Genomic DNA, 24,258 nt, shown 5'->3' with positions numbered 1-24,258 from the left:
TTCATGTCCAGTCGAATTGCTTACTCTAGTAAATCTTTCAGTGATAAATAAAATAATCGCACAATTTTTCTCAATAAATGACTCTGTAGCCCAATGGATAAGGCGCTGGTGTACGGAACCAGAGATTCTGGGTTCGATCCCCAGCAGTGTGTCGTATCGCCTCGATGATTCTGTTTTATTTTTCCTTTTTGTAAATAGTTGGCACATGCTTTGATCTTTGCAAATCCCTTTTTCTTTTAGGCACTTGTACATACTGTAGAAAATGTTTGCAATTATAGTAATATAGTTTGGCATTTTCCTCATCACTGGCTTTTCTGTGTAGTGCTCTACTCTTTTCTTTACCCATATAACATGAACGTATCCTCAATTTAGGTTCTTCTGCTAAGACCAAAGGTTGTTAAAAGTGTTCATTTTTGTCCTGCCACTGAAACTTCACCTTGGGCCTTTGGGAATATCGATTCATCACTTCCAATAATGGCTTTCCAACTGGGTCAGTGTATCCTACAAGGGTAATTTCCATTGTTTAGATCTAGTTTCATTATGGCTACTGGATCAAGCATTGTCTCAAAAGTGAATGTTTGTTTCTGGATGAAAATGGCAACTTATTGGTGACTGAATATCGATTGTGCCAGTACAAAGATCACCGGAAATTATCAATTCAACAAGTTTCTAAGAATGCTACACATAGTCAGCTTCCTCAAACTGTGGATGTCATAGTCGAGGAGGATGACTTGGTTGATTCATGCAAGCCTGGAGATGGAGTGGCTATTGTAGGGGCTCTTCCAGGGAAAACCAAGGGTAGTGTTAATGGTGTATTCAGGGAAAACAAGAGAGATGGCACATTTTACCTGCTCGGTGACTCCCTTGCACCTTCTATATATTGGTCATTCATGCATAAAGAAAGTTGTGGTTTTACTGATGCTTGTGGCATGGAAAAGGATTTGAATAACGACACTCGTTTCCTAGGGTTAGTTCTAGTTTTACTATTGTATTTGTTTTATATGCAGCCATCCTGATATTTCGTACAGTTTTACTCTTGACATAAGCTAAAATCTTGATATCTTTTAGGGACATCAACATGATGATGGTTGGAGATCCATCTGTAGCAATCTCAGTTTCAAGTGCAATCAAGAACATCGATCCGTTGGCCATTTCAACGACTGGTCGAGGTAAAGCACTTCAACTGATTATGTCATTTCAGCAACGATATGTTTTTGGTGTTTTTATTTATTTATGAAATTAAAGGAGAAAGAAGACTGGAAGCAGGTGCAATGGTCCTTGGTGATAGAGGTGTCGTCTGCATCGATGAGTTCGACAAGATGAATGATCAAGATCGTGTTTCAATTCATGGAGCAGCAAACTGTAACTATTGCCAAAGCTGGCATCCGTGCATCATTGAACGCATGATGCAGTGTAGTGGCTGCTCCCAATCGCATATACGGAACTGCAAGTGTAATTGGTTGCTAAGATGCACGTTCACCCACAAGCAAGGTTGTAAGAAATTCCTTTTGAGCCACTCATGGTGACATAAATACCATCCCTTAGTACTGGTGTCAGAACTAGGACAATGATATTTATTTACAGGTTGATAGTCTAAATAGATATGGTTGTGAGATAACAGATTCTGCTTTGGTAGATTATGTGGTTCAGCCAGAGTCACACCAAAGAATTTTTAATTGTCCGAAAGACATGGCTTTCCAGAGACTTCGAGGAACTCCGGGAAGAATCCTTAGAAGGTTTCGACAGGCTCTAAAGACCTCGACACTTGATAAGAAAGGGAATGACATTTGAGTTTGGCTTCCAGAATAAACCTGAGGAGGTACTACAGTTATGAACCCTTCCGATCACAGCTAGAACCTTAGACACCATAATTCATCTGTCAACTGCTATACAAAATTGAAGCTAAAGCAGAAAGGTAAACAATTCTTAAAAGGAAAGAAGCAATTCTCTATAATGTGATAGTAGCTGGGATTGTTGACACTGCTTATTTTCCATTTTGTTAAAAAAATGCTCCACTGTTTAAATTCTATCTTGTTCTTCAGGATTTACCCGTGACAAATTATTACAGTGATTTCATGTTTATATTTATTTGAATTGCTTGTAGCTGCATCATTATATTTCCTTTCACATGCGTTTGGGTTTTCATAGCTCTATTGCATGGCGGTTTATCATGGCAGGTACACAATTGATGTTGAAGCTACTCCGAAAGTCCTAAAATATTGCTATTTATCACAAAGAATTGATAGAGATGGATAAGCGTGAACAAGAACAAAGAAAAGTGATAAAACACAGAGCTGATCGTCAAGGGTAAGCATACGATATATGTTGATTTTAAAGTTTTCTGGGCACCCAAGCGGCCATCCAACTTCATTAGAAAATTGCACAACTATCACCAGCAAATTGACTCCGAGGCCCAATGGATAAGGCGCTGGGTTCGATCCCCAGCGGAGTCGAGGCCCGGCCTTTTTGTTTTGCACTTTTTTTCATTGCAGAACACATGTTCTGAACCCGTGCAAAAGCTGTGAGACTTCATATTACCTCAACATATTCTTTGCCATACTACATCAGACTGGCATAATATAAAGATGGTGCAACTTCAACAACCATATCTTTTAACAAGAAACTAAAACTAATCCTCCTTCAAAGTTTTCATTTACGTGTACTGACCTCTTTTCACTGATGAAAGGCAAAGCTTATTGATAGTAAATTCATGACATAACTAGAAATACAATGTATGAACTTGACAGGTTCTTCAAACGGAAGTTCATTTGCGATTCTTTCCGGTCGCTGCTTCCCAAGCTTGTAATACGTGGTTTACTATTTCCTCCACACCATGCCCGTGCTTCACCTGCGAATGTATAATTTACACAAATCATTAACAAATAAAAAGTATTGTTTATGTAGTTCCCAGGATGATACAAGTTTGACAATATAAATATCATAACAATTTTGTTGATTTGTGTGTAAATCAATGGTTCTTATGATATTAATATCATAACCATTGAGTAATTGATGCAACTAATGAGAATAATACCAATGATTTTATTTCGGTATATGGTGAAGGATATAGTCAACTACTCAACAAACCTGAGCAAATACGAAGGGTCCTCCATCTCGCATGCGAAGCGCATCGCGTTCCATGACTCCCAAATCTGCTCCGACTGCAGGTGCGAGGTCAGTCTTGTTTATCACCTATCAAGAAAATGTTATAAATTCATGTTCGAACTCCCAATAAGTGCATTCAAAGCAATGGAACAGCACAATAAATAAAATCAAATACCAGGAGATCAGCTTGGGTTATGCCAGGGCCACCCTTCCGAGGGATCTTATCACCACCGGATACATCTATTATATAGATAATATAGTCAGCTAGTTCTCTGCTGAAGTTGGCAGCTAAATTATCTGCATCCGTAGAAGTTCGAATATCTAAATCAGTAAGTTAATTTTCATTTTCCAATTAGCACAAAAACACCTTGTTGGGTACTTTCAAAATGTGGCATGTCCTTGAAATTTCATGCTAAATCACTTTAATAGAAAAATTGTACCTACCTCCTCCGGATTCACAAAGAAGTAAATCTGTTTTGTACAAGTTAGAAAGCTCCTCAAGAGGACCGAGATTGATGCTGATGTCTTCACGGATAGCAGCATGCGGGCAACCTCCTGTTTCTACAGCACGTATCCTTTCCTCGGGAAGTGCCCCATGTTTCACCAAGAACTCACCATCCTCTTTTGTGAATATGTCATTTGTCACCTGAAGTTTACGAAATGCTTCTCAATGCATCGTTTCAAGTTTGGAACTTAGGGTTAGCTGCTCAAACCGTAACTTGTTTGAATCAACTATGCTCACAGTCTAGATAACATTCAGAAAACTTTGACCTCCGAATATATATTGATAGCAAAGAGCTAATAATGAGTCTAATTTAACATAAAGTAAACACTTATCATCAAACGGTAGACTGGAAGCTCAAAGTACAAGATGCACCGTACTTACAGCAGCAAGACTGTACTTGTCTCGCAAGAATGTGCACAGTGCCAGCATTAAAGCCGTTTTCCTGCATGGCACATTAAAATATTTCATCAGATTCCATTTCTTAGGATGCTTTAGGATATCACCAAGAATTGTATAATAAGCATACGAATAAAGTAGAGGAAAACAACGATAGACCATGACTAGGAAAAGAACAAAAGAGAGAGCTCGACATAAACAAAGATATTTCAGGGGCTCGGAAAACTAGCTCAATAAACAAAGACCAAAAAACCTTGTAAAGGAAGGGAAAATAGGGGGTTTTGATAGTAAACTACCTTTTGCTCAACCTGTGTAAGATTTTATTAAGAAATAGAGAATCACTGGTAAACAATGATGAGGAAAGGTCCATATTACAACACCATACAAAACAGAATACAACAATGAGAGCAGAGTCAAAAACAAAACAACTTTGCTAAAGGCATTCAGTTTACCACAATGCCAGCTTCAGTAAAGGCATCCACCAAACTGTTGGACTAGCGGATCGCATTTAGAAAGGAAACTTTGCCTCTTTTAGGGAGTAAACTACTATATATCTGTGTGAATTAGTCAGTGGATTCTACACTCTTAACCAGCAAATAACAAGTCGAAGTCTCCACTAATTCAGGTACAATAAAGCATAATCTTTGCTGAAAATTCTCATAAAGCAGCTTAATAGCCAAAGAAAGAACAGATACAAGATAAAGAACAAGTGAAATCAAATCGAAATCTCTACAAATTGAGGTACTCTAAAGCATCATCTTTGTTGAAAATTCTAATAAATAACAGATGGCATCATAAAAAAATTGCAGAATAAGTGAAACCAATTCAAGGGAAAATAGGAAATACCCAGTACCAACAGGGCCACCAATACCAACAGTGAAAGCTCTCTCATTGAAATCCCTGTTGATAAGCGGCGGAGCTCTTCTGGTGAAGTATCCAGGCGAGTAAATGGGTTCATGTGAGTGCGGCGCCAGTCCATCATGGCTATGGTAAACCTTCCCATCAGCTCCCACCCATGATGTTGTCGATTTGCTGTTGCACAACCAAACATATATAGTCAAAACCCAGACATTCAAAAAGTTAAAACTCCATTAAAAGAACTGCCAAAACTTGTATGGAAATATAGATATACTTACTCATCATGGGCATGGGTATGGTCATGGTCATGATGATGGTCATGGTCATGATGATCGCTGGAAGCCATGTTGACTACTGTCTGAAAAAGGGGTTTGCTTTTGAGGGCGTGCGTTCAGAGGGAATTGAGTGAGGAGTGAGGAGTGAGGAGTGAGGGAATTCACTATTGAGTGACTAGATGAGAGAGATTATGATGGTGATTAATTCACAATAATGCCCTTGTGTCACGAACAGTGAGTAACTCTAGCCCGTGACACTTGTCACATGTGATTTGGAGCATCTTTTAGTTTAACTTAGAAATAATTATGATTATTGTCACATGTAAGATAAATACAAAAGAATAGGTGAAGGCAGTCTGTTTAAAAAAAAATTAAAATTATCATGTATTTTAGATATTTTTTTGTAATTTTTATTAATGATCTATATTTGTTTCTTCAATGTTTTAAAAATTTGTCTATTCTTGAAAATTTTAAAGTTTATTCCCCTTAATATAAGATTTTACGTTCATCTCAGATTATATGTGTTTCTGTTATAGAAGAATTATCATTTATCGTCGGTCTCTACTATAGAATTCATTAAGGGCATGAGATACAATAGTTTATTTATGATACATGTTAATGATTTGAGTCCGTTTATCTTCAACTCTTCAATTGAACTGGAACATAGCTATATGACAATACATAATTTTTTGATTCAACAATTCGATCTATGATTTGTCATTTATGAATATTAATAACATCGTTTCATTTCCATTCAACAACACCTTAAAATAAAATAGTCTTAAAATAAAATTAAGGGGAAGATTCAAATAAGGAAATGTTTTCGGTGGATACTTTAATACGAATGGCGTAGTAAGTGATAAAATATTTTACGGGGTTGAAAATAAGCATAGATTTGGATATATTTGAATAAGTTAATCTTATTCGTGAAAATTATAACTAAATTTGAAGAGAAGCTAAAAAAATATATATATTTAATTTGACTCGACTTGAATTTTACAAATTCGACTTAAAAATTTTTCAAACAAAATTTGAATGATAAAATAATATTTATCAAATCATTTAACTCAAAACTTTTCCACTCAATTTGACTAAACTTGATCGTACTTCAAACAACGAATTTACGAATGATAAGTCTTACATTTCTCAAACATAATCACACACTTTACATGTCAATATCTCAATCTGTTTCTCATAATATCCTTCCAATCAATCACCTAAAAACCCAAATTTTCATCCAACAAAAAGAAATGAAAAAGAAAAGAGGATAAGTTATCAAAAGATCGTACTCCACTTTTTGATGCATGACAAATACTCCATCAATAGTAAAAATTCAAGTAGTTTGTGCTTTTTCTGTAAGCATTGAAAGGCATCAAAAAATAGAGTATGAATCTTTTTTTTTCACTCAAAAATAAAACAATAAAAGAATCCAAAGTTAGTCAAACAAATTCCCAAGAGCATTACGCTTGGCACATGGTTGAGGCAACACCAACTTTGGTTTATCCCTTTTGAGTAATTGTATTCTCTTGGTCTTGATTTGAAGGTGGAGTAGGATTCTGGGGACTAGTATTGTTATTATTGCCTAGTACCAGCCCTTGCTTCTGTATATATTCCCATTTGTCTTGGAAGAGGTAAAAACAAGCAATGAAAGAGATCTCAATAGTGAAAAGCATGGTCCAAAGAGCAGTGCTTCTTGATGTTTTCTTATGGTATGCTTTTAAACCAGTGTAGATGTTAAAAATCCCCATCACAGATATTATTGTTCCAACAATCCAATGTGTTAAATACCATGCGATTCTTCTATTTCCTCTGTAAAAAAAGAATAAAAAAGTAATGGTAAAGATGGAGATAGAGGTAGCACCAAGGGAGCATGCAATAGGGTTGTTCATAGAAATTCGAACCGATATATCGTATATATATATAAAAAAACGGATTAAACGGTAGGTAATCGGTGTCTGAAAATTCGGCTAAAATGATACGATAAAAATAGCGGTTAAATGGGACGGTTACGATTAACAGTACGTGAACACTCCTAGCATGCAATAACCTTGCTCCCCACCCCAAATGGAAAATGTTTTGTTTGATCTCGTCAAAATAATGGTAAAATAGTACTATAACCTCCCAAAATTTAAAATTTCAATTCTAGCCCTTCTAAGATAGACTTGTAGCTTCACTCTTAAGTAGGGACTAACATTTCGATTTTTACAAAGTAAAGATCGTGAGATAATGTCACGATTTACAAAGTAGGGACTAACATTATCTGACGAATTTATTTTTTTGAATGCATTTTCTCACGATTTTTGCCAAGTAAGGAGATGGAATTAAGAAATAGACCATTAAGGAAGTTTTACGTACCTGCGAGGTCTGAAAAAGCCAATGATGGCTTGAATCGAAATGGCAACATAAAGAGCTAAACCTAGTCTTTGGTGATGGTTACTGAATGAATTCTCAAAGTTTCTTATGGACATGACAGCTCCAACTGTTGCAAGAAGAACCGCCAGTATCTGCAGAACATGGTGATAATAATCATCTCATCTCTCTTTTCTTCATATTTAAGTCTTCATGATGAATATGATTAAGTTGGTTTAGATCAGTTAATTAATGGGATGTTTCAAGAGATTCAAAACTGTGGACATCATCATTAAAGTGAAAGTGGGTTTATAATATTTGATGAAAAAAATATAAACCACCTCTTTCTCATCTCATTTTTGCACCTTAGGTTAAATTTAACAGCGAGAAAATAACCATAATTTAAACATACAATAAAATATGTAGAAGAAACTAGAATTGATTTGGTTCAACCTTATTTTTTTTACGAATAAGAATAATAATCACTATAAACATACAGATTACGAGTGATGTAAATATATGATATATCATGTATCCTAAAAATCAATATCTATACAAAAACTTAGGATATTCTAAATCATTCTGATAATATTATACAAAATTCATCTATACAATATAAACTCAAGAGATTAAAAATTATTAAATTTTTCTAAAATAATTATCTTTTTATAATTCTAAAAGTTAAAGTTTACTTCATATTTATAAAGATAAATACTTGAGTGCCAAGAAACTTAATTTCATAAGGCTTTTTTTTATCTAAAATAAGCACTTAAGTATTAACTAAATTCTATTATCAAACAATGTTTGACCATTAAAATTATAATAAAATTTAACTTAATTACTAATAAGTAGTTATCTTCAAAAGATTTTTTACAAGCAGGAAACATGGACATCAAAGATAAAAAAAAATAGTCAGCTAAAGAGAAGGAAAGAAGAAGATAATACCTGGAATATAGCATGGAGATAGAATAAAAATTTAACCCTTTTTCCAGCTTCCTCTTTATCAGCCAATCTAATAGTAAGTATCCCAACGGGCATCAATAATCCCATGGAAGCCCAAAGCAGAAGTCCATGAACAGAAATATAAGACACCATTTCAGAACTAAGCTGCAAATATCATTGTTAATCAAAGAAAAGCATATGGTTAAAGAAAAACTCAAATCATAATATATATGGGTATAGCTACAGCTGCTACATAGGAATTTGGCATATACCTTATGTGCATTTTCTTTGATGTTCTTGTGAGTGCTGGAAGCAGTGATCTCCCCATGAGATAAACAAGAAACAAGTGGTGAAAGAAGAACAAAGTACAAGAAAAGAATGGTGATGAATGGCCTTAGAGAATGAGAAACTTGCTGCATCTTTATCACCAATATCAAATCTTGCAGTGCAAAAAACCCTAATTAAAAGACAACCCTCTTTTTCTTTTTGGAGTCTCAAAAGGTTTGCATTTAAGTGGACAATTGAGAGAGGAAGTGAAAGATAAAAACAAGTGTGAATGTGTCGGTTCTTCAAAGAAACTGCACAAGATATAACTTCTTTTTGTGTAAAGAACCTAATGTGCTATGATTACATGAGATGAACTACAAAACAAAAAGGTGGTGCCACCTACCATTCATTCAGTATGGGCTCAAGGATGTGTAGAAGCATGGGGTAATATTCATGGTGGTTGTAAGAACAAAGTTATTTTATATATATTAAACAATTGGATATACCGCTTAGTATTGATTAGTCAGCGACAAATTCATAAAAGATTTTGAAGAATGTTAACAACACAAAATTTTGATTGAAGTGAGCACAAATAAAATTTTAAGATGAACACTATCAGTAAAATAAATAATTAATCGAAGAAATTTTGAATTTTAAGGTGAACTCGTACTCATCCTCATGAAGCTATAAATCTACCACTATCGGTTGTTCTAATTTAACAGAAGTTTTAAATTCGAAAACTTAAGAATACATCAACATTAAATATTTGATGAAATAATTTTTTTTATGATCTTAAACTTGATCACGTAAAGAACTTTTACTTTGTGGGGTTGATTTTGCCTGCACATTGTGGCCGCAGAAGATGACAAAAGCACATGATGGTGAAGATTTGGGCGGTGTGGGTAGATCAGAGAGTTAATAACAAAACATTATCTTAATTCTATATTCATTACTCAATAATATGTTTGTTCGTTAGATACGGTGGCCATCTAATTAATGGATTAAGAAGTAATGTTCTTAATAATACTGAAATATGTATGTCCAGAATTATAGCTAACGGTTGCGAGTGCCACTTTTTTGTAGACAAACACTTGCTTTCAATTTGAAAAATAATAATTGATCTTTGAACATTAAATACAACAAAATTATTGCTTTGCTGAAATTCTTTAAAGGAAAATCCTAGAAAAAAATTCGAGTCAAATTGATTTTAAATTAGATTAATTCAAGTTCTTAAAATTTAAAATTAACTTTATGTTCGAGTCATTTTAAATTTGAGTAATTTACGATTTAGGTCATTGGAGTTTAAGAAAAGGACTTTTCTAAACGGTCATTACAAATTCAATCCAACTTATATTATTAAAGCTTCAATGAAAAATAGAGAAGCTGAGACTAGCATGAACAACTTCCATTGAATTATAAAGGTTTTTAGAAAAGAAGACGAGTGGGAAAACAGGTGGGATTTACAATCGACATACATGCATGTGCTAGTATTGGCTAAAATCAAAGTTAGTGATTGGAAAACTTATGTGATACTTGTCCCACCATTGGCAATTCACTGCTATCGACCGAGTTCTTCAGGTTCATGATAATGTCTCGCAGAGAAAGTTTACAGATAAATCGTTCTTGTTAATTTACAAGAGAATATTGTTCAATCTCAATTCTCAAATTTAATCTAATTGTTGTTGAAATGAAGTAATTTGATGGTCTAATTATGAATCCAAGTTTACATAGATTGAGAAAAGATTTGTCAGAAATTAGTCCAATTGGATAACATTGTTAAGCTCATGAATCGGATGATCATTGGTCAACCTCATGTACACGATGGCCATTAGTAAGTCAAGCCGAATTCCTGACTCGTCTAAACCCAATCTAAGTACCGACACGGGTTTAGAAAAGTTCAACTCAACCTGAAAGCCAACACCCGGCAAATATATATATCTCACTTTATTAAATAAAATCCGTTAGATCCCTAACTATATAAATATCCGGCAACATAAATATATATATAAAGAAGGGTATTATAACAATTATCTCTAACTATATAAATATCCTTTAACTATATGAAGGTCAGTTATACCATTATTCCCCAATTCAATCTTGAATTTTCCACCCTAAACCTAGACCCTATCTTCTCCTTCAAAAATTCCAACTCAACCCGAACCTGCTATATAAATATCCTTTAACTATATGAAGGCCAATTATACCATTATTCCCCAATTCAATCTTGTATTTTCCACCCTAAACCTAGACCCTATCTTCTCCTTCAAAACTTCCAACTCAACCCACTGAATTTTCAAAAAAAAAAAAGGTTCAATCCTATAAAGTCATGATTATTCAGATTAAAATCCGTTAGATCCAGGTCAAATATCCATCCCCAATTCAATCTTGTACTTTCGACCCTAAACCTAGACCCAATCTTGTCCTTCAAAAATTCCAACTCAACCCAAACCTGAATTTTCAAAAAAAAAATCAACCCTCATATTAGAATCCGTTAGATACAGGTCAAATATCCATCCCTTGTTTTTTATAGTTGAGGTCTGGAAATTAGCAGGAAGATGCGAGAAATCAAATCGAGAAAGAGTTCAAACATTAAACAATACATTAATGTGAAAGACAAACTAAGATCACATAGTAAACAAAATGAGATAATAAAATCCAAGAGATCAAAATGTTCAACCTGTCTGATGGCCTAGGCTTCTCAAACAAAAACAATATCCGATCAACAAACCGATATACGTTCGATACCAAAAATTGTAGAACTACAATTACCTTAACTCCCTCTCATTCATCAAATGAGAGAAATTACATGAACAAGTTGGGCCTCGATGCCTTGTAGGTTGTCTTCAGCTTCCTGGTAGGTGGCCTCACCTTCTTGACCACCAATGGGAACTTGATTTTCGAGTTGTGGAACTGCTTGGTGTTGTCCCTCTTGCATAACTTAGCCGGGATAGTTGCAGTCTTGATAATCTGGATGCAAGGGAACCTGACTCTGTGACGAGAAGCCATCTCAGTGTACATCTGTTCAACAGCTCCATTCAAAGTAGTATCACGATATTCCTTATACATGTTGTGATAACCAGTACGGCTTTGATAGCGAAGCCAGATACCATAGTTCTTGATCTTGGTAGGATTCTTTTCAAAAATCTGCAGGTTAACAAGTAAAGAAACAAACAACAGGATCACAACAAAGTAAATTTATAACTTGTTGCAAGCATCAAATTATAAAAAGTTTCAAACCAATTTTGATTCCAAGAACTGCTATTCTAATTCAGTGTAATCGGCACAGACATGAGCTAAATACCGAAAATTTGATCAAAATAGTTTCAAACAGTAATCAAATGACACTAAAAAAATTTAAAAGAATACAATGAAAAGGGTACTTTTCCTATTGAAATTTCAACACATCATCCCACAATAAATCACTTGATAGAGGGTACATTATCAAATGGATAATACTAAGCATATATACCTCATTGATGGCAAGGACTTGACCATTGCTCTTCTTAACCTTCTTCAGCTTCCTCAAGAAGTACCTAATGAATATATTCAAGAACACAAAAAAAAAACAGAGCCAATTAACAATTTCAATCAGATGTAAATTAAAGTTAACCAGGAAAACAAAGATGACAATGAAAATAATCACTAACCAGAACTTGGATTTGGCCCGGACCTCATTGGTGGCCCAAAGCTTCATCCTGTAAATCTTGGGATGCTCATCGCTCTCCGTTGGGTGAGCCCTTCCAACAACTTGGTACTGGTGAAACTACAACCACAAAACAAAACAAAATCAAATACTTACTTTTTCTAATAATAATGACAACTAAAAATTTCCAAACCAAATCTCGAATGGATCGAAACCAAGCATGACATAACAAAGCCGCCATCAAATCTTAAGAAAAAAGCGAGAAGCGAGGATGAGCTGATGAGAGAGGAGGCGATGAGCACTTACCCTGAAAGTAACCATTTTTTGAGGGACGATAATATCTGAATAAGTCAAGGTCCTCTCTCTCAATTAGGGTTTTGTCAGATCGAAAGGTTTATAGTGTACTGGAATCGTTAAATCGGGTTGGATTCTGTATTAAGCTTAGTTTTATGGTTTTTAAATGGGTTTGGTAAATTTCTAAATGTCAGCCCAAATTGTTATAAATTAAGATCTTGTTTAAAAGCTCAATATGAATATTGAATTATATTATTTCAGGCCGAAATGATGGGCTTATATAGGAAAATGATAAGAAAAATAGGTATTTTGAACCGTAATCGTTATTGTTATATCTAATCGTTGACAAAATTGTTCATGTTGGGTAAGAAAAATGAAATCAAATGACTTCGATAATTGTTGATGAGTTTCGTCAAAATCATTAACAATTTGAGTGCTAAGAATTTTGAGATGTCAAAAAAATATTTATCAAACAACGGATATTTTATTAAAATTATCAATGTTCAAAACGACTTTGATAATTATTATTTAAAATGATCTATTTTCTTAATTAATCTCTCTAATTTCTTTAATTTTATCATTTTCTTATATAAAGAGAAATGAAGTATAAATACAATAATAATTAATCCTGATATGTCACTTTTTAATTATAACAATAAACATAATCACAGACTATATATCGGTGGGTAAAATTACTCCACGTAAAAATATATATTAATACAAATATTTTAATAAATGATTATTGGTGGGATAATGAAATTTTATATGAGTGTTATTTAAATAGTATTTGTTAATTATTTTTTGAAAAGTTATAAATTCTATATTAATAGTCAGCTGTAATATTATAATAAATAATTATCACTATATTAGTATTTGGCTGAAATATTGTTTAACTATTAATGATTACTTTACATTTTGTACTAATAAAAAGAATTAAATAAAATTATTTTTACAAAATTGATATTTTTTATTTTAAAAATGTTAATTAGTATTATGTTAAATCTATAAAAAGAAATTAGTTTAATTGGACTAAGAAGCACAATATTAATACATAAAAACTTATATAAATTATAAAAATTGTCATTCATATTTACAAAATGTAAAAGCAAAGTTCAACAAAGTTTAATTGGACTAAGATGCACAATGTTGCCCGAATAACCAACTTCTTAGTATTTATAATACACAATAACCAAATTCAATTTAATTCTAATCATTAATCTAAACAGCTTTTTAAGGCAGTGGAAACTGGAAAGAGTGTATAATCAGTTAATTACATCAAAACGAACAATCAATTATATCACATCCAATTAATCATAACCAAATTATTTTCGCTACAAATTTAATTTATATGAACATAATTCGAAAACAAGAGCCATGTAGGCGCTATTTTTCACCATCGATGGCAGTTTGCAAAAGATAAATAAAGCTAACAGCATCACTAAATAAACCATAGACTGGGTTTCAAAGGCTTTGAAACCACATTTATAAGAAAACCCCCTTCTTCCAGCTTCCCACGTCTGTACAGTTTCACAATCACAACAACCAACACATAATGCAGAGAGATTATACCAGGGCACGTGCTCGATAAGGACTACTTAGAGACGAGAGGTCGTCCACGTCCCATTGTGAATCCCCTAGTTCCGTCCGGCATTCTAGGTCCCAGAGGTGGTTTTGCTGGTTCAATGGCATGAGATGAGGATGTCGTTCCGTGGCCTGTATAACATAACATATTGAAGCAAATTATTTATTATATGGGAAAAAAAGAAAGTACAAAAAATGATTAGTGTTGCAGGTTGTTCTGATACCAAGTCCATTGGTACCATGAGTTTTCGGTTTCCTTGCACGTCCTTTGTTTCTAGGTCGCTGCCCGTTTTTCTCCTTGGACAAATGCTCACCGTCCTAGAATGTAAAATTCCGTTATGCCAAATTCATGAAACTTTCAGGAACATATAAACTGAAAATATAGCCCACCTCAACATCCGGTAAACCTTCATGATGCTGACTCGGGGTATGATTCTCATAATTTCCTATTTGATCAGATGCTCGAGCATTGCTGTTCTTTTCAGGTTCAGGTCCCCTCCAAGGTTGCCTTCGAGGAGCATACTTGCTCTGTGACAAGGGGGGGGGGGGAATTAATACCAGATCGTTACCAAGTTTGAAAAGTGAAAAAAACAGGAATATTACCGTTCGCTTAAGAAGCTTAACATGCACGCCATTTCTCCAGTCGCGTTCATCATTAAAAGTAGTCACCTGATCCCATATTCAAAGAAGAGTTCAAAATCAATTAAGAAACTGAGTCTGATTTCAGTTAAGTACACTATAATATCATAGAAAGAAAATTGCAGTTGATAAACGACTTCGCTGACACTTACAGCTTTTTCAGCAGCCTCCACAGTCTCATACTCAACTAGAGCATGTAACTAGATCCAAAAACAAGGAAATTAAGCAGATCATAAGCAATGCTATAAACAAAAATATTGTTACAAGCAGTAATCAAGTAAATTAGCAAACCTAAAAGTTTAGAGGTGTAAAACAGCAAAAAAAAACTCTAAATCATTTCAGAATGACTTGTAATTAGAATCGAGAATTATTTCTTCTCTAACCCATTTCAGAAAGTTTCATATAAGCATTAAAAACACTGAATGTTACAAAACCAAGGGGATTTAACAGAAAATTACAATACAGGAAGAAATCTGTTGCAGATAGCTCTTATAAAGAAAGCCATGCTTACAATCTATGCCAAACTCAAAGATGGTCACAGAAGTTAAACATCATAAAAACCATGCTAATCTGCCAACATTGTTATACAAAATCAACCACAAATAACACAAAAAATGCATTTGAGCAGTTATCTAGTCAATGCTTTGCATGATATCCAAGAACTGGTTATATTATTAGAAAAAGGACCCGGCACGGGGGAGGGGGATTAAGGGAGAAGGAAAAAATCAATTAGTTAATCAAAAAGTTTCTGACTGGATAGAAACCAGTTCCAAACCTTGCTGCTGACCAAGATATCTGCCCTAGCATTTTTCTTTGCCTCTTCCAGAGCATGTGGATCGCGGAGGAATATATTCTTTATGCTGAAAATTCAGAAAGAAATCTACAATCATTCAAACGAGGAAGCACAAACCCCAAAAATAACATCATTAAGGAATGAGTGTGCTGCGCTTTGTAAGGGGAAAAACATACTGTCCTACTTCACCAAATATCCTCCTAATGTTCTCCACTGAATGATCTGCTGGAAGGTTTTCTACCAAAACAGTGAATAACTAGGGTCCACAAATTAGATGTCAATTAAAGAGACAAATGCGAGGGAAGTCATTAAGTTCCATAAGAGAAGTACCTTAGGGTCCCTGACCTTAATGGGTGGAAGAGGATTGCGGCACTTCACCTTCTTCCCATCAGAACTAAGAACCTGAGACATTTCAAAAAGAGAATAGGAAATTACATAGCAGAGGAATAAAAAAAAAATCTATATCTCTTTGAATTTAAATTGTAGCCTTTGAACCCCTATAACATCAGGCAAGTCAGGGTCATAAAGGCATTCGTAAAAGAAGCATACAAGCATGGACGACTCTTTAAGCGAGGCAACTATTGATGGATAGCTTCTGGTGAGTCTTTTCATTCTCCTAAAAGAAGCAATCATTGATATAGAAACTGCAAGGAAAAGAAAAATAAAAAATAAGATAATAAGATACTGTGATAATAGGAACAGCTATTAATATCTGAAATGTGAAGCATTAACCTTATAATAATAATAATAGTAATTATAATAATAACAATATGCAGCACTAGTAGTAAGTTTATGCGATCAATTTTGGCAACATCAATTCAGGACATGTATATATGAATTACGAACACACAATGAATCAGAAAGCAGTATGTAGCCCATTCATTGCATGAGAAAAAGAAGTACAAACACCATTACCGAGCCCTTCTCATCTCACTTATAGGGAAGTACTATGATCAAACACACTTTTCTTTGTTCGAGGAAAACTCAAAAGATGATTTTCTCAGAGTTTCAGTCAAAACCACCCACAAAATTAGAAACTTCAATGTAATTCATGAATTTGCAATACGTACTTATAAGGTTAAGCCTGAGAAAAACGATCCGTCGTATACAAATTTTAATACATCATCCATGTCTATCCACAAGTTACTTCAAAACCAAATTCAAGTCCACATTCTTCAATCTTCCATTTAGTGAAAGCAATCAAAAATTGAAATGCAAGTGATACTGCGGAATCTCCTTTGATAGTCTTTTTATGATATTGGCACATTAACTTCGTGGTGATCGAACAGGTCTGGTCATTTCCACAAAGCAAAACTAATCGAGGCTACCAGTCAAAAGGCAATACAATATATTCAAACGTGAAATTATCCTTCAATACATTGTGCAGATGGTAAAAGCATTAAGCACGCTAAATTCTTAATTCTATGAAAAGAATTGTAGTTACTCACCAAAACCTTCTTTGTTCTTCTTAATCAGACTCATCATATACTTATCCGTCGGCAAATTTTCATCGCTAAAATAATATTCCACCTACAAAATACAAATAAACATGAATTGAGAATCAAAGATCAATAAACTTCATCTAACAAAGGGCAGAACAAACTCGAAGGATCAAGAATTCAGGAACGCAGTGGAGGATGATTTTGAGCCCTTGCCTGCTTAATGATCTTGTTTTTTAGATCATCGGTGAGGACAGCATTCGCCGACGAGTTCTCGTGATTTCTGGTTTTGATCCCGATCTTGACCGTGAGCGTGGTCGTGATCCTCATCGGACAGCGGAGATAGAATCTCGATTTCCTCCTCCGTCTCAGCGGATCCGACGGGAACGAGATCATGAGAATCATGCGGCGGAGAGAGCGGCGTAGGGCCGGCGGTGACGGTCGTTGGCTCTACGTTGCCGCCCATCTCGGAGAGAGAGTAGGGAGTCAAGGAAAAAGTTAATTATTAAAAGGAGGCAAAAAAAATCAAAAACCGCCCGCCCTTCCTCTTTATTTTTCCTTCGCCTGCTCTCTCTGGGAAAACGTAATGCTTTCTGCGGGACCCTGTTATAGTGAAACGGTAAAACTTTCAATTTGATCCAACAAGGGTGTTTTTGTCATATTGAGCGACAATATTGATATTTGAATTTTTAATTTTTTTTTAAAATTTGTATATTTCCATTAAAAATTAAAATAGATCGTTGGTTAGGTATTTTTAAAAATTTAAATTTAATTTTGAATTTTTTAAAATTCATTTTTATATTTGGTATTCAAATAAAATTTGGGTTTATAAATTTAATATATTTTTAATTCAAATGGAACGTTAATTTTTAGGTTACGAATATATTACAGTAATAAATTATAAATGGTTATAATAAAAAAATTATTCAATATAATATACAAATGATATTATAGATATAAGGGTATAATGTACCCATAATCATTTAATTATGGGGAGATTCTAATATAGTCCTCGATTCTTTTTAATTTTATAAAGCAAATCACTTGACTATTTAAATAATGTCAATTTAGTCACCTATCATTAATGAAGGAACCTATATGACATTTAACAAAACTATTATAATTACACAATTGGTTACCATTACTTACATATTACATCAATTTGGTCTTAATTTTAATTTAATTTAATAATTTTAAATTGCATGTGTTATTATATGATTAGATGGTTAAATTCATTAACTATAACAATATTGTTAGAGTGTCTAAGTAATGAGGATCAAATATGTAATTATATTAATTTTGTTAATTGTGAGCTCTACAGTCAAAGTTAATAGCAGGTGATTTGATTGGTATCATTTAAATATTTAAGTGATAAAATTGATAAATTGAAAGATATATTATTAAATTAAGTTAAATGATCACATATTTAATTTACCCGTATAATTAGTGCAATCATGTAATTATAACTAAAATCAATAATTTGTAACAAAAAAAACAAAAATCAATAATTAAAATGTATTAATAGACATGTTAATAATCGATCTATTCAAACCTAACTTAGAATAACTCTAGACAAGCCTTGTCTATAAAAAGACTTAAATAATAATATAATAATAAATCTAAAAACACTTAACCCTGTGTGTAGAGAGGAACCAGAATCCATGAAACATATTGTTCAAAGATGCTTATTTATTCAGCGGGCATTTGTAGAGTTGGGTATCGACATGTCTTTTCATGTTGCGCATGAATCGAAAATTATAATTAAAAAATAAGAAAAATATGGAAAATGCAACTTAAGCTATTTTCATTTACTCAAAGATAAGCTCCAAAACAAGGTAACATACAATGAAACTTGGATATATTTGCCTTTGCCGGCAATTACAATGCCTTAAAAGCTAAAACCTTATAAATTGCAAAAGCATAACTTTACCCTTTTACCGAAACTTATCTAAACTTCAAACCAAAACCAAAAGGTAAGCCCAAAAGGCAAGTCCAAGCCCTAACAATATCCGAACCTCAGTTCCATCGGATCCCGAAAACCAAACATGAACATCGTCCACCACCGGACCGCATAGTGAGCTCATGTCGTCGGTTCGGGTATTGTAATACACACTGTAGAATGCGATCCGGGTCCTATCGGCCTTGGCCGTGAAATTGACACTGGCAACTTGGAAGGTGGAGTTGGAATCCGGGGTGTAGTGAAAATTTTGTGCCTGATCTCCTGCGAAGGCCATGACTGCTAGTGGTTCCTTGCATTTGTCCCTAGCATGACCCAAAGAAAAGGTCAAGCTGTATAGCTTGTTCGGTGTGGTTTCGACCATTTGAGAAATTATGCCTTCCTTGCCCGAGACTAACTCGATGGCACGTTTTCCCTCTGGTACTGCATAGTGATTGGAGTCGATGTATCGAACCGCTCTGTTTGATTCGATCATCCATCCAGGTAATGGGGATGTCTCTTCGTCGAGGTTGGTCGGGAGCAGGACACCAAGAGATACATTTTGAAACATCCAAGGACCGAACTCAAAGTCCCCGTTAACAACTGCATTGTCTGAAGAAAACAAAGCAGCAAAGTAAACTCGATCAACATCGTGAGCGAAAAAAAAATAGCAAACAAACCCCACTAAAATAAATTTTTGACGGGATTAACCATCTTTTGTCAAATTACGGTTTTGATCATCTAATATGATCAAATTCAGAAGTTAGTCTTTATAATTGATCTTTACTTCTACAATATCATTAATTAGTTCAAACAATTAACTATTCAGATTAAAATACTAACATAAATTTCTTTAAATGTCCCTTTTCACTTGTCATGCTTAAAATAATTTTTGTGTTGAAAACAGCATTTCAAAAAGTCTGCATGGGTATTTTAACCAAAATAGATAACAATATATTTCGACTAACTAATAATATAAAAATAAAGGATCAAATTATGTCAAGTTAAAATACAGACTTTTAGAATAATTAAGGGATCCAAACCGTCATTTGACCCTCCTTTTTACATAGATACCAGCCCTTTATATATGAGTTTGTATGAACTCGAAATGGGTAGCTAATAATTGAAGATTTGGTGGTGTGTAAAGGACTAGGTGGTGACTCATCCAGGGGACTTGTTCTCCGAATAATTTTATAATTTCTGTTAAGTCCTTTCAAAAATTATGAAATTCTAATTTGGTGCAATGGTGAAATTACACTATTGCCCTCCCAAAAGTTAATAATCCACCTAACCCATAAATGTAATTCTTCCTGCAGTAATCGCAGGATCTTATGTGTTTCCCCGTAGTACAGCACTGGTAGTGCGACTAAACGAGCTTTAACACCTTATGTGGAACCCCACACACCGAAATCACGCATGCATAAAGGAGATAAAGTGGCTGAGAAAAAAAGCAAAAGCAAGAAGAAAAAAGAAAGGGATTTGTTGTTTCTCTTACCCTTGGGCGTATCGGGGGTGACGAGTTTCTTGATGGCGATATCATCGATGATGGGCCCGCATTCCGGGTCATCTTCCATGCCCGGATTCCTAAAAACCAACCGCGCTTTGTCCTCATCCGCCTCGAAAGAAATCGAGTACGGGTCCCACCCTTGCACGTTGTACAACGTCTGCAGGTCCACTGTCTGCGATGCGGGCGGCACGGACACGTTCAGCGACTCCAACTGCGCGCAGGTGCGTGCCGCGCTGAACGTAATCGCGTACGTCGATCCTTTCTCCACCGGCACTTCCTTGCTGATCTCAGCGTCGTTGCCCAATCGAACTGCGTGCGTGCCGCGGGGCACGATTAGTAACATCCCGCCGCTCACTTTCTCGCCGGCCGAGACAAGCTCAACCGTGCCCTTCGTTCTCCAGCTGGGGATCTCGGTAGGGCCGACGGATATTGAATCGCTTGGGAAGCCGTTCGATGGTCGCGTTTCGAAATCACCGTTGGCCACCAGCCCTACAACATAATTTACCATTTATTTTCGGCTTCCATGAATTATCAGAAAGACAAGCTTGCTTATCCGTACACGTGCGCATACGGATGACGGCAAGATAATTTGACGATATTAAGTAAAGCACATGCGCAGATATCTTTCATCGTCATCGGTTGATTCACTGGTCCATCCCACTATCAGACAGATAATAAATTCAATAAATGAATTGATAACAATAGCTTTGGATAACGATATCGAATTTACTAGCCTTAATGTCTAGAAGAGTCTCATATCATAATCAAATTAATTAAGGAAACTTCAATTCAAGGAATTTATGCATTTAAGATTTTATGAAAGAAGATATGTATTTTTAAAGAAATTTAATAATGTGAAAATATAAAATTTACAAAATAAAAAATCAAATTAAATTATTTAAAAATATTGTTTGATGGAAATTAAATTATATAAAAAATTTATGGATACAACGGCTGATTCAACACTCCTCGATCGATCTATATTTACTTATTTAGAGCCAAAAGAATGAAGGAAGAAGATAAACCCTAAAACGGCCACTTGCATAAACATTAAGCCGGTGACAGACAGGGACATCAATCCAATACCCAAATAAGGACAAAAAAGTTTCAAGATTTTGATTCGATAGCACAATAAAAGGATGTCAGACCGGTCCCACCTAAGTTTAGCAATAGGCAACATTGTTCACCGTGTGGGTCCTACCCACCGCTTCAGCCCATATTTGCTTTTCTACACTACAGGGCTATCCCTACTTTGACTAAAGGTAATAAGATAAAAAATGGAGAAGAAATGTGTGCACCTTTTTCTCTAATAATTCTTATAAGTTCATAATAGTATTGATATTTTATCATATAAAATTCAATTTTTGTGAAATGAAAAAATATTCAACTTTTCAAATATATTCCTTTGAGTAATTAATATCTTCCAACAATTAATGCTTACATGGGATCCTGACTAAACTCAAAGTTGAGTTAGATCAAATCATTAAACGATAAATTAAATTCTCTTGGGTTTTAAAGTTAAAGATTTTACTTAAAAAAATATTAATTTTTTAATCACTCAACCCAATAAACATCATTCACAAATGTTAATGTTATAGCTTTCGGCCAATTGATAAAGCAAAATTCTCTTATCCAACGAGGGTGATTAATAATGTACGCGACAATCATATGGGTGGACATGGATCATACTTTTTTATCGATTTAAAATTGACTCAAATATTTTATCATTTAAACTGAATTTAAAGTTTTTATTCAATTTGATCAGTTTTTTTGATTAAAAATTACAATCAATCCGACTGAATATATAATTTTTATTACGTAAAATATATATATATATATATATATATATATGATTACACTATCTCTAAATATATAAAGAATGCTTATATTTTTTTTTGAATTAGGACGGATCGAAAAGTATTATCATAAACTGGACTCGAATTTATTTTACCAATCAAAATATCTAATCCGACAGATCACAAACAGTGACATGGAAACGAATTCAACTCGCACAGAATTATTCTTTAAAAATGAAAAAAGAAAACTTGCACGGAAATATTGTGATGGAGCAGTTAGAATTTCTATTCAAAGCTTTCTAGGTTTGAAAAATAAATTAATAATTGAATCTGGTAACAAAAATAATGCTAACTAATTAATAAGCATTTAGAGCAATAACATGCTTTCATTTGCATACTAAATGTGAGAATTGATCTTCAACAAACACTCAATTATGGTGGGACAAACACTTGTACTCTTAAATCATAACCAAACCAACTAAATAATCTAAAAGCATTTTTCTCACCGTACTTTTCAAAAACAATCATAGTGAACTAATTATATTTTAATGCCTTATCAATTTTTATTTCATTTTGATCATTTAATTATTTTTTAAATTATATTTAATATTATGTTTTAATTTAATTTTGATTACTTGTCATTAAAAAAACTCACAATATTATTAATGTGATATTTTTTTATATTATTAAAAATGAAATAATATTATATTATAGTCACAGTCGATAATTTTTTAACCCATTGATCAAAATGAATTTTTTATATTATTAAAAATGAAATAATATTATATTATAGTGACAGTTGATAATTTTTTAACCGATTGATCAAAATGAAATCAAAACTAGAGGAGAAGAATGATTTTAAAAAATAATAATAATTTAGTGATCGCAAATGATAGTTGTGATACTAAATATGTATTTTTACCCTTGATTTTAATACAAACGTTTATAGCTTGGACAAGGAACAAAGCTCACTCTTAAACAAATTCCAGTTAAACGGGGCGATTTACTGGATTTATCAGACAAAAAAAGGAATCATCGAGTTTACAGACAAAAAGCAAAGGAAGAAGAAGGCATTTGCAGGGAACTCAATAAAAAAAGCATCGTCACCGAAATAAATGGACATTAAAACGTGGGCCGCTAAGTTTTAAAACCGTGAGTTTATTAATTACTCCTTGAATAAATGACCTCCCCGATGGAAGAACTTATTATATCAGCTAAAAAAATCCCGATTCATCAAGCTACTGTAGCTAAATAAATTAACAGATCTCAAACAAAAGCAAGAAACCCAGAAATTATAATCCATAAACAATGCAAATTAGAGCTTAAAAAAAATGGAGGAAAGTGATAGTACATACCATCTTCAGCAAGTGATGAAGAAGTAAATGAGCAAATATGAGCATAAAAACGAAAACCCATTCGCTTATGGACCAGCTCTCAGCCATTCTGCCGTTGCTTGCTTTTCTCTATCTCTCTTTAATGTTTGCTCTATTTTGATGATGAGAAGCTAGGGCAGTGGGTTCCTTTTTATGCGAAAACTTGAGTACTTGGTGAAAACTGTTAATATTTTATTTCATTTTTTCACAGATATTTTTTATTTGAGGAAGAAAAGGTGAAAAAAATCTAGTGTTTTCTGTTCAAAAAATAAAATTGTATTCCCACTTTGCCACCATAATTAATATTGGAGTTTTGATAAGCGTGGTCTTTCGGCGGGGCAGTCCACTGCTGTTGACAGTGTCCAAACCAATCGCTCTTTTCCCTTAGGGTTCAACTAGCAAAACTTTCGGACTTGGTTCCATTGTATTATCAATGTTGTTTATTTACACATTTAAACACTAGACAAGAATGTAAAATATATTTAGGACACATTTAAACACTATAATATAGTTGTATAAAAATGTAACTGTTACCTTTGTAATTACATAAATATAATTAT

The 24,258-nt window shown here is 33.9% G+C and overlaps 2 protein-coding genes and 3 pseudogenes across 2 annotated transcripts; all 5 read right to left on the bottom strand.

The window, feature by feature from the left end:
• Nucleotides 1-2,580: 2,580 nt before the first annotated feature.
• Nucleotides 2,581-5,288, bottom strand: LOC120210363 (urease accessory protein G). The gene is made up of 7 exons (XM_039209118.1): nucleotides 5,143-5,288; nucleotides 4,853-5,038; nucleotides 3,992-4,052; nucleotides 3,550-3,751; nucleotides 3,281-3,402; nucleotides 3,088-3,192; nucleotides 2,581-2,848 (listed from the first exon to the last, which is right to left on the bottom strand). The coding sequence occupies exons 1-7, from the start codon at nucleotides 5,208-5,210 to the stop codon at nucleotides 2,765-2,767; spliced, it is 828 nt and encodes a 275-aa protein (XP_039065049.1). The 5' UTR covers nucleotides 5,211-5,288; the 3' UTR covers nucleotides 2,581-2,764.
• Nucleotides 5,289-6,478: 1,190 nt separating this feature from the next.
• On the bottom strand, nucleotides 6,479-8,849 carry LOC120210392 (annotated as a pseudogene).
• Nucleotides 8,850-11,359: 2,510 nt separating this feature from the next.
• On the bottom strand, nucleotides 11,360-12,746 carry LOC120210362 (60S ribosomal protein L18a-like). Its single transcript, XM_039209117.1, has 4 exons — nucleotides 12,647-12,746; nucleotides 12,345-12,460; nucleotides 12,167-12,230; nucleotides 11,360-11,841 (listed from the first exon to the last, which is right to left on the bottom strand). Exons 1-4 carry the CDS (start codon nucleotides 12,659-12,661, stop codon nucleotides 11,500-11,502), a joined length of 537 nt encoding a protein of 178 aa, XP_039065048.1. The 5' UTR covers nucleotides 12,662-12,746; the 3' UTR covers nucleotides 11,360-11,499.
• A 1,479-nt stretch (nucleotides 12,747-14,225) lies between these two features.
• On the bottom strand, nucleotides 14,226-17,651 carry LOC120210361 (annotated as a pseudogene).
• A 1,215-nt stretch (nucleotides 17,652-18,866) lies between these two features.
• LOC120210360 lies at nucleotides 18,867-23,782 on the bottom strand (annotated as a pseudogene).
• Between the last annotated feature and the right edge of the window lie 476 nt (nucleotides 23,783-24,258).

The sequence above is a fragment of the Hibiscus syriacus genome, unplaced genomic scaffold (genome assembly GCF_006381635.1).
Source record: "Hibiscus syriacus cultivar Baekdansim isolate YM2019G1 unplaced genomic scaffold, ASM638163v2 tig00109923_pilon, whole genome shotgun sequence".
In the NCBI taxonomy this organism is placed as follows: domain Eukaryota; kingdom Viridiplantae; phylum Streptophyta; class Magnoliopsida; order Malvales; family Malvaceae; genus Hibiscus; species Hibiscus syriacus.
Note: the sequence above shows the minus strand (reverse complement) of the source record. Positions and strands in the feature narration are given on the sequence as shown.

What these genes read in the sequence shown, in the direction of transcription:
- LOC120210362 (XM_039209117.1), bottom strand. An exon ending in CGGGCCAAATCCAAGTTCTG is followed by an intron (nt 12,231 to 12,344) that starts GTTAGTGATTAT and finishes TATATTCATTAG; the next exon opens with GTACTTCTTGAGGAAGCTGA. An exon ending in AAGTCCTTGCCATCAATGAG is followed by an intron (nt 11,842 to 12,166) that starts GTATATATGCTT and finishes GTTAACCTGCAG; the next exon opens with ATTTTTGAAAAGAATCCTAC.
- LOC120210363 (XM_039209118.1), bottom strand. Translation starts at nt 5,210, where the DNA reads ATGGCTTCCAGCGATCATCATGACCATGACCATCATCATGACCATGAC. An exon ending in ACAAGTACAGTCTTGCTGCT is followed by an intron (nt 3,752 to 3,991) that starts GTAAGTACGGTG and finishes CGTAAACTTCAG; the next exon opens with GTGACAAATGACATATTCAC. An exon ending in TAACCCAAGCTGATCTCCTG is followed by an intron (nt 3,193 to 3,280) that starts GTATTTGATTTT and finishes TTTTCTTGATAG; the next exon opens with GTGATAAACAAGACTGACCT.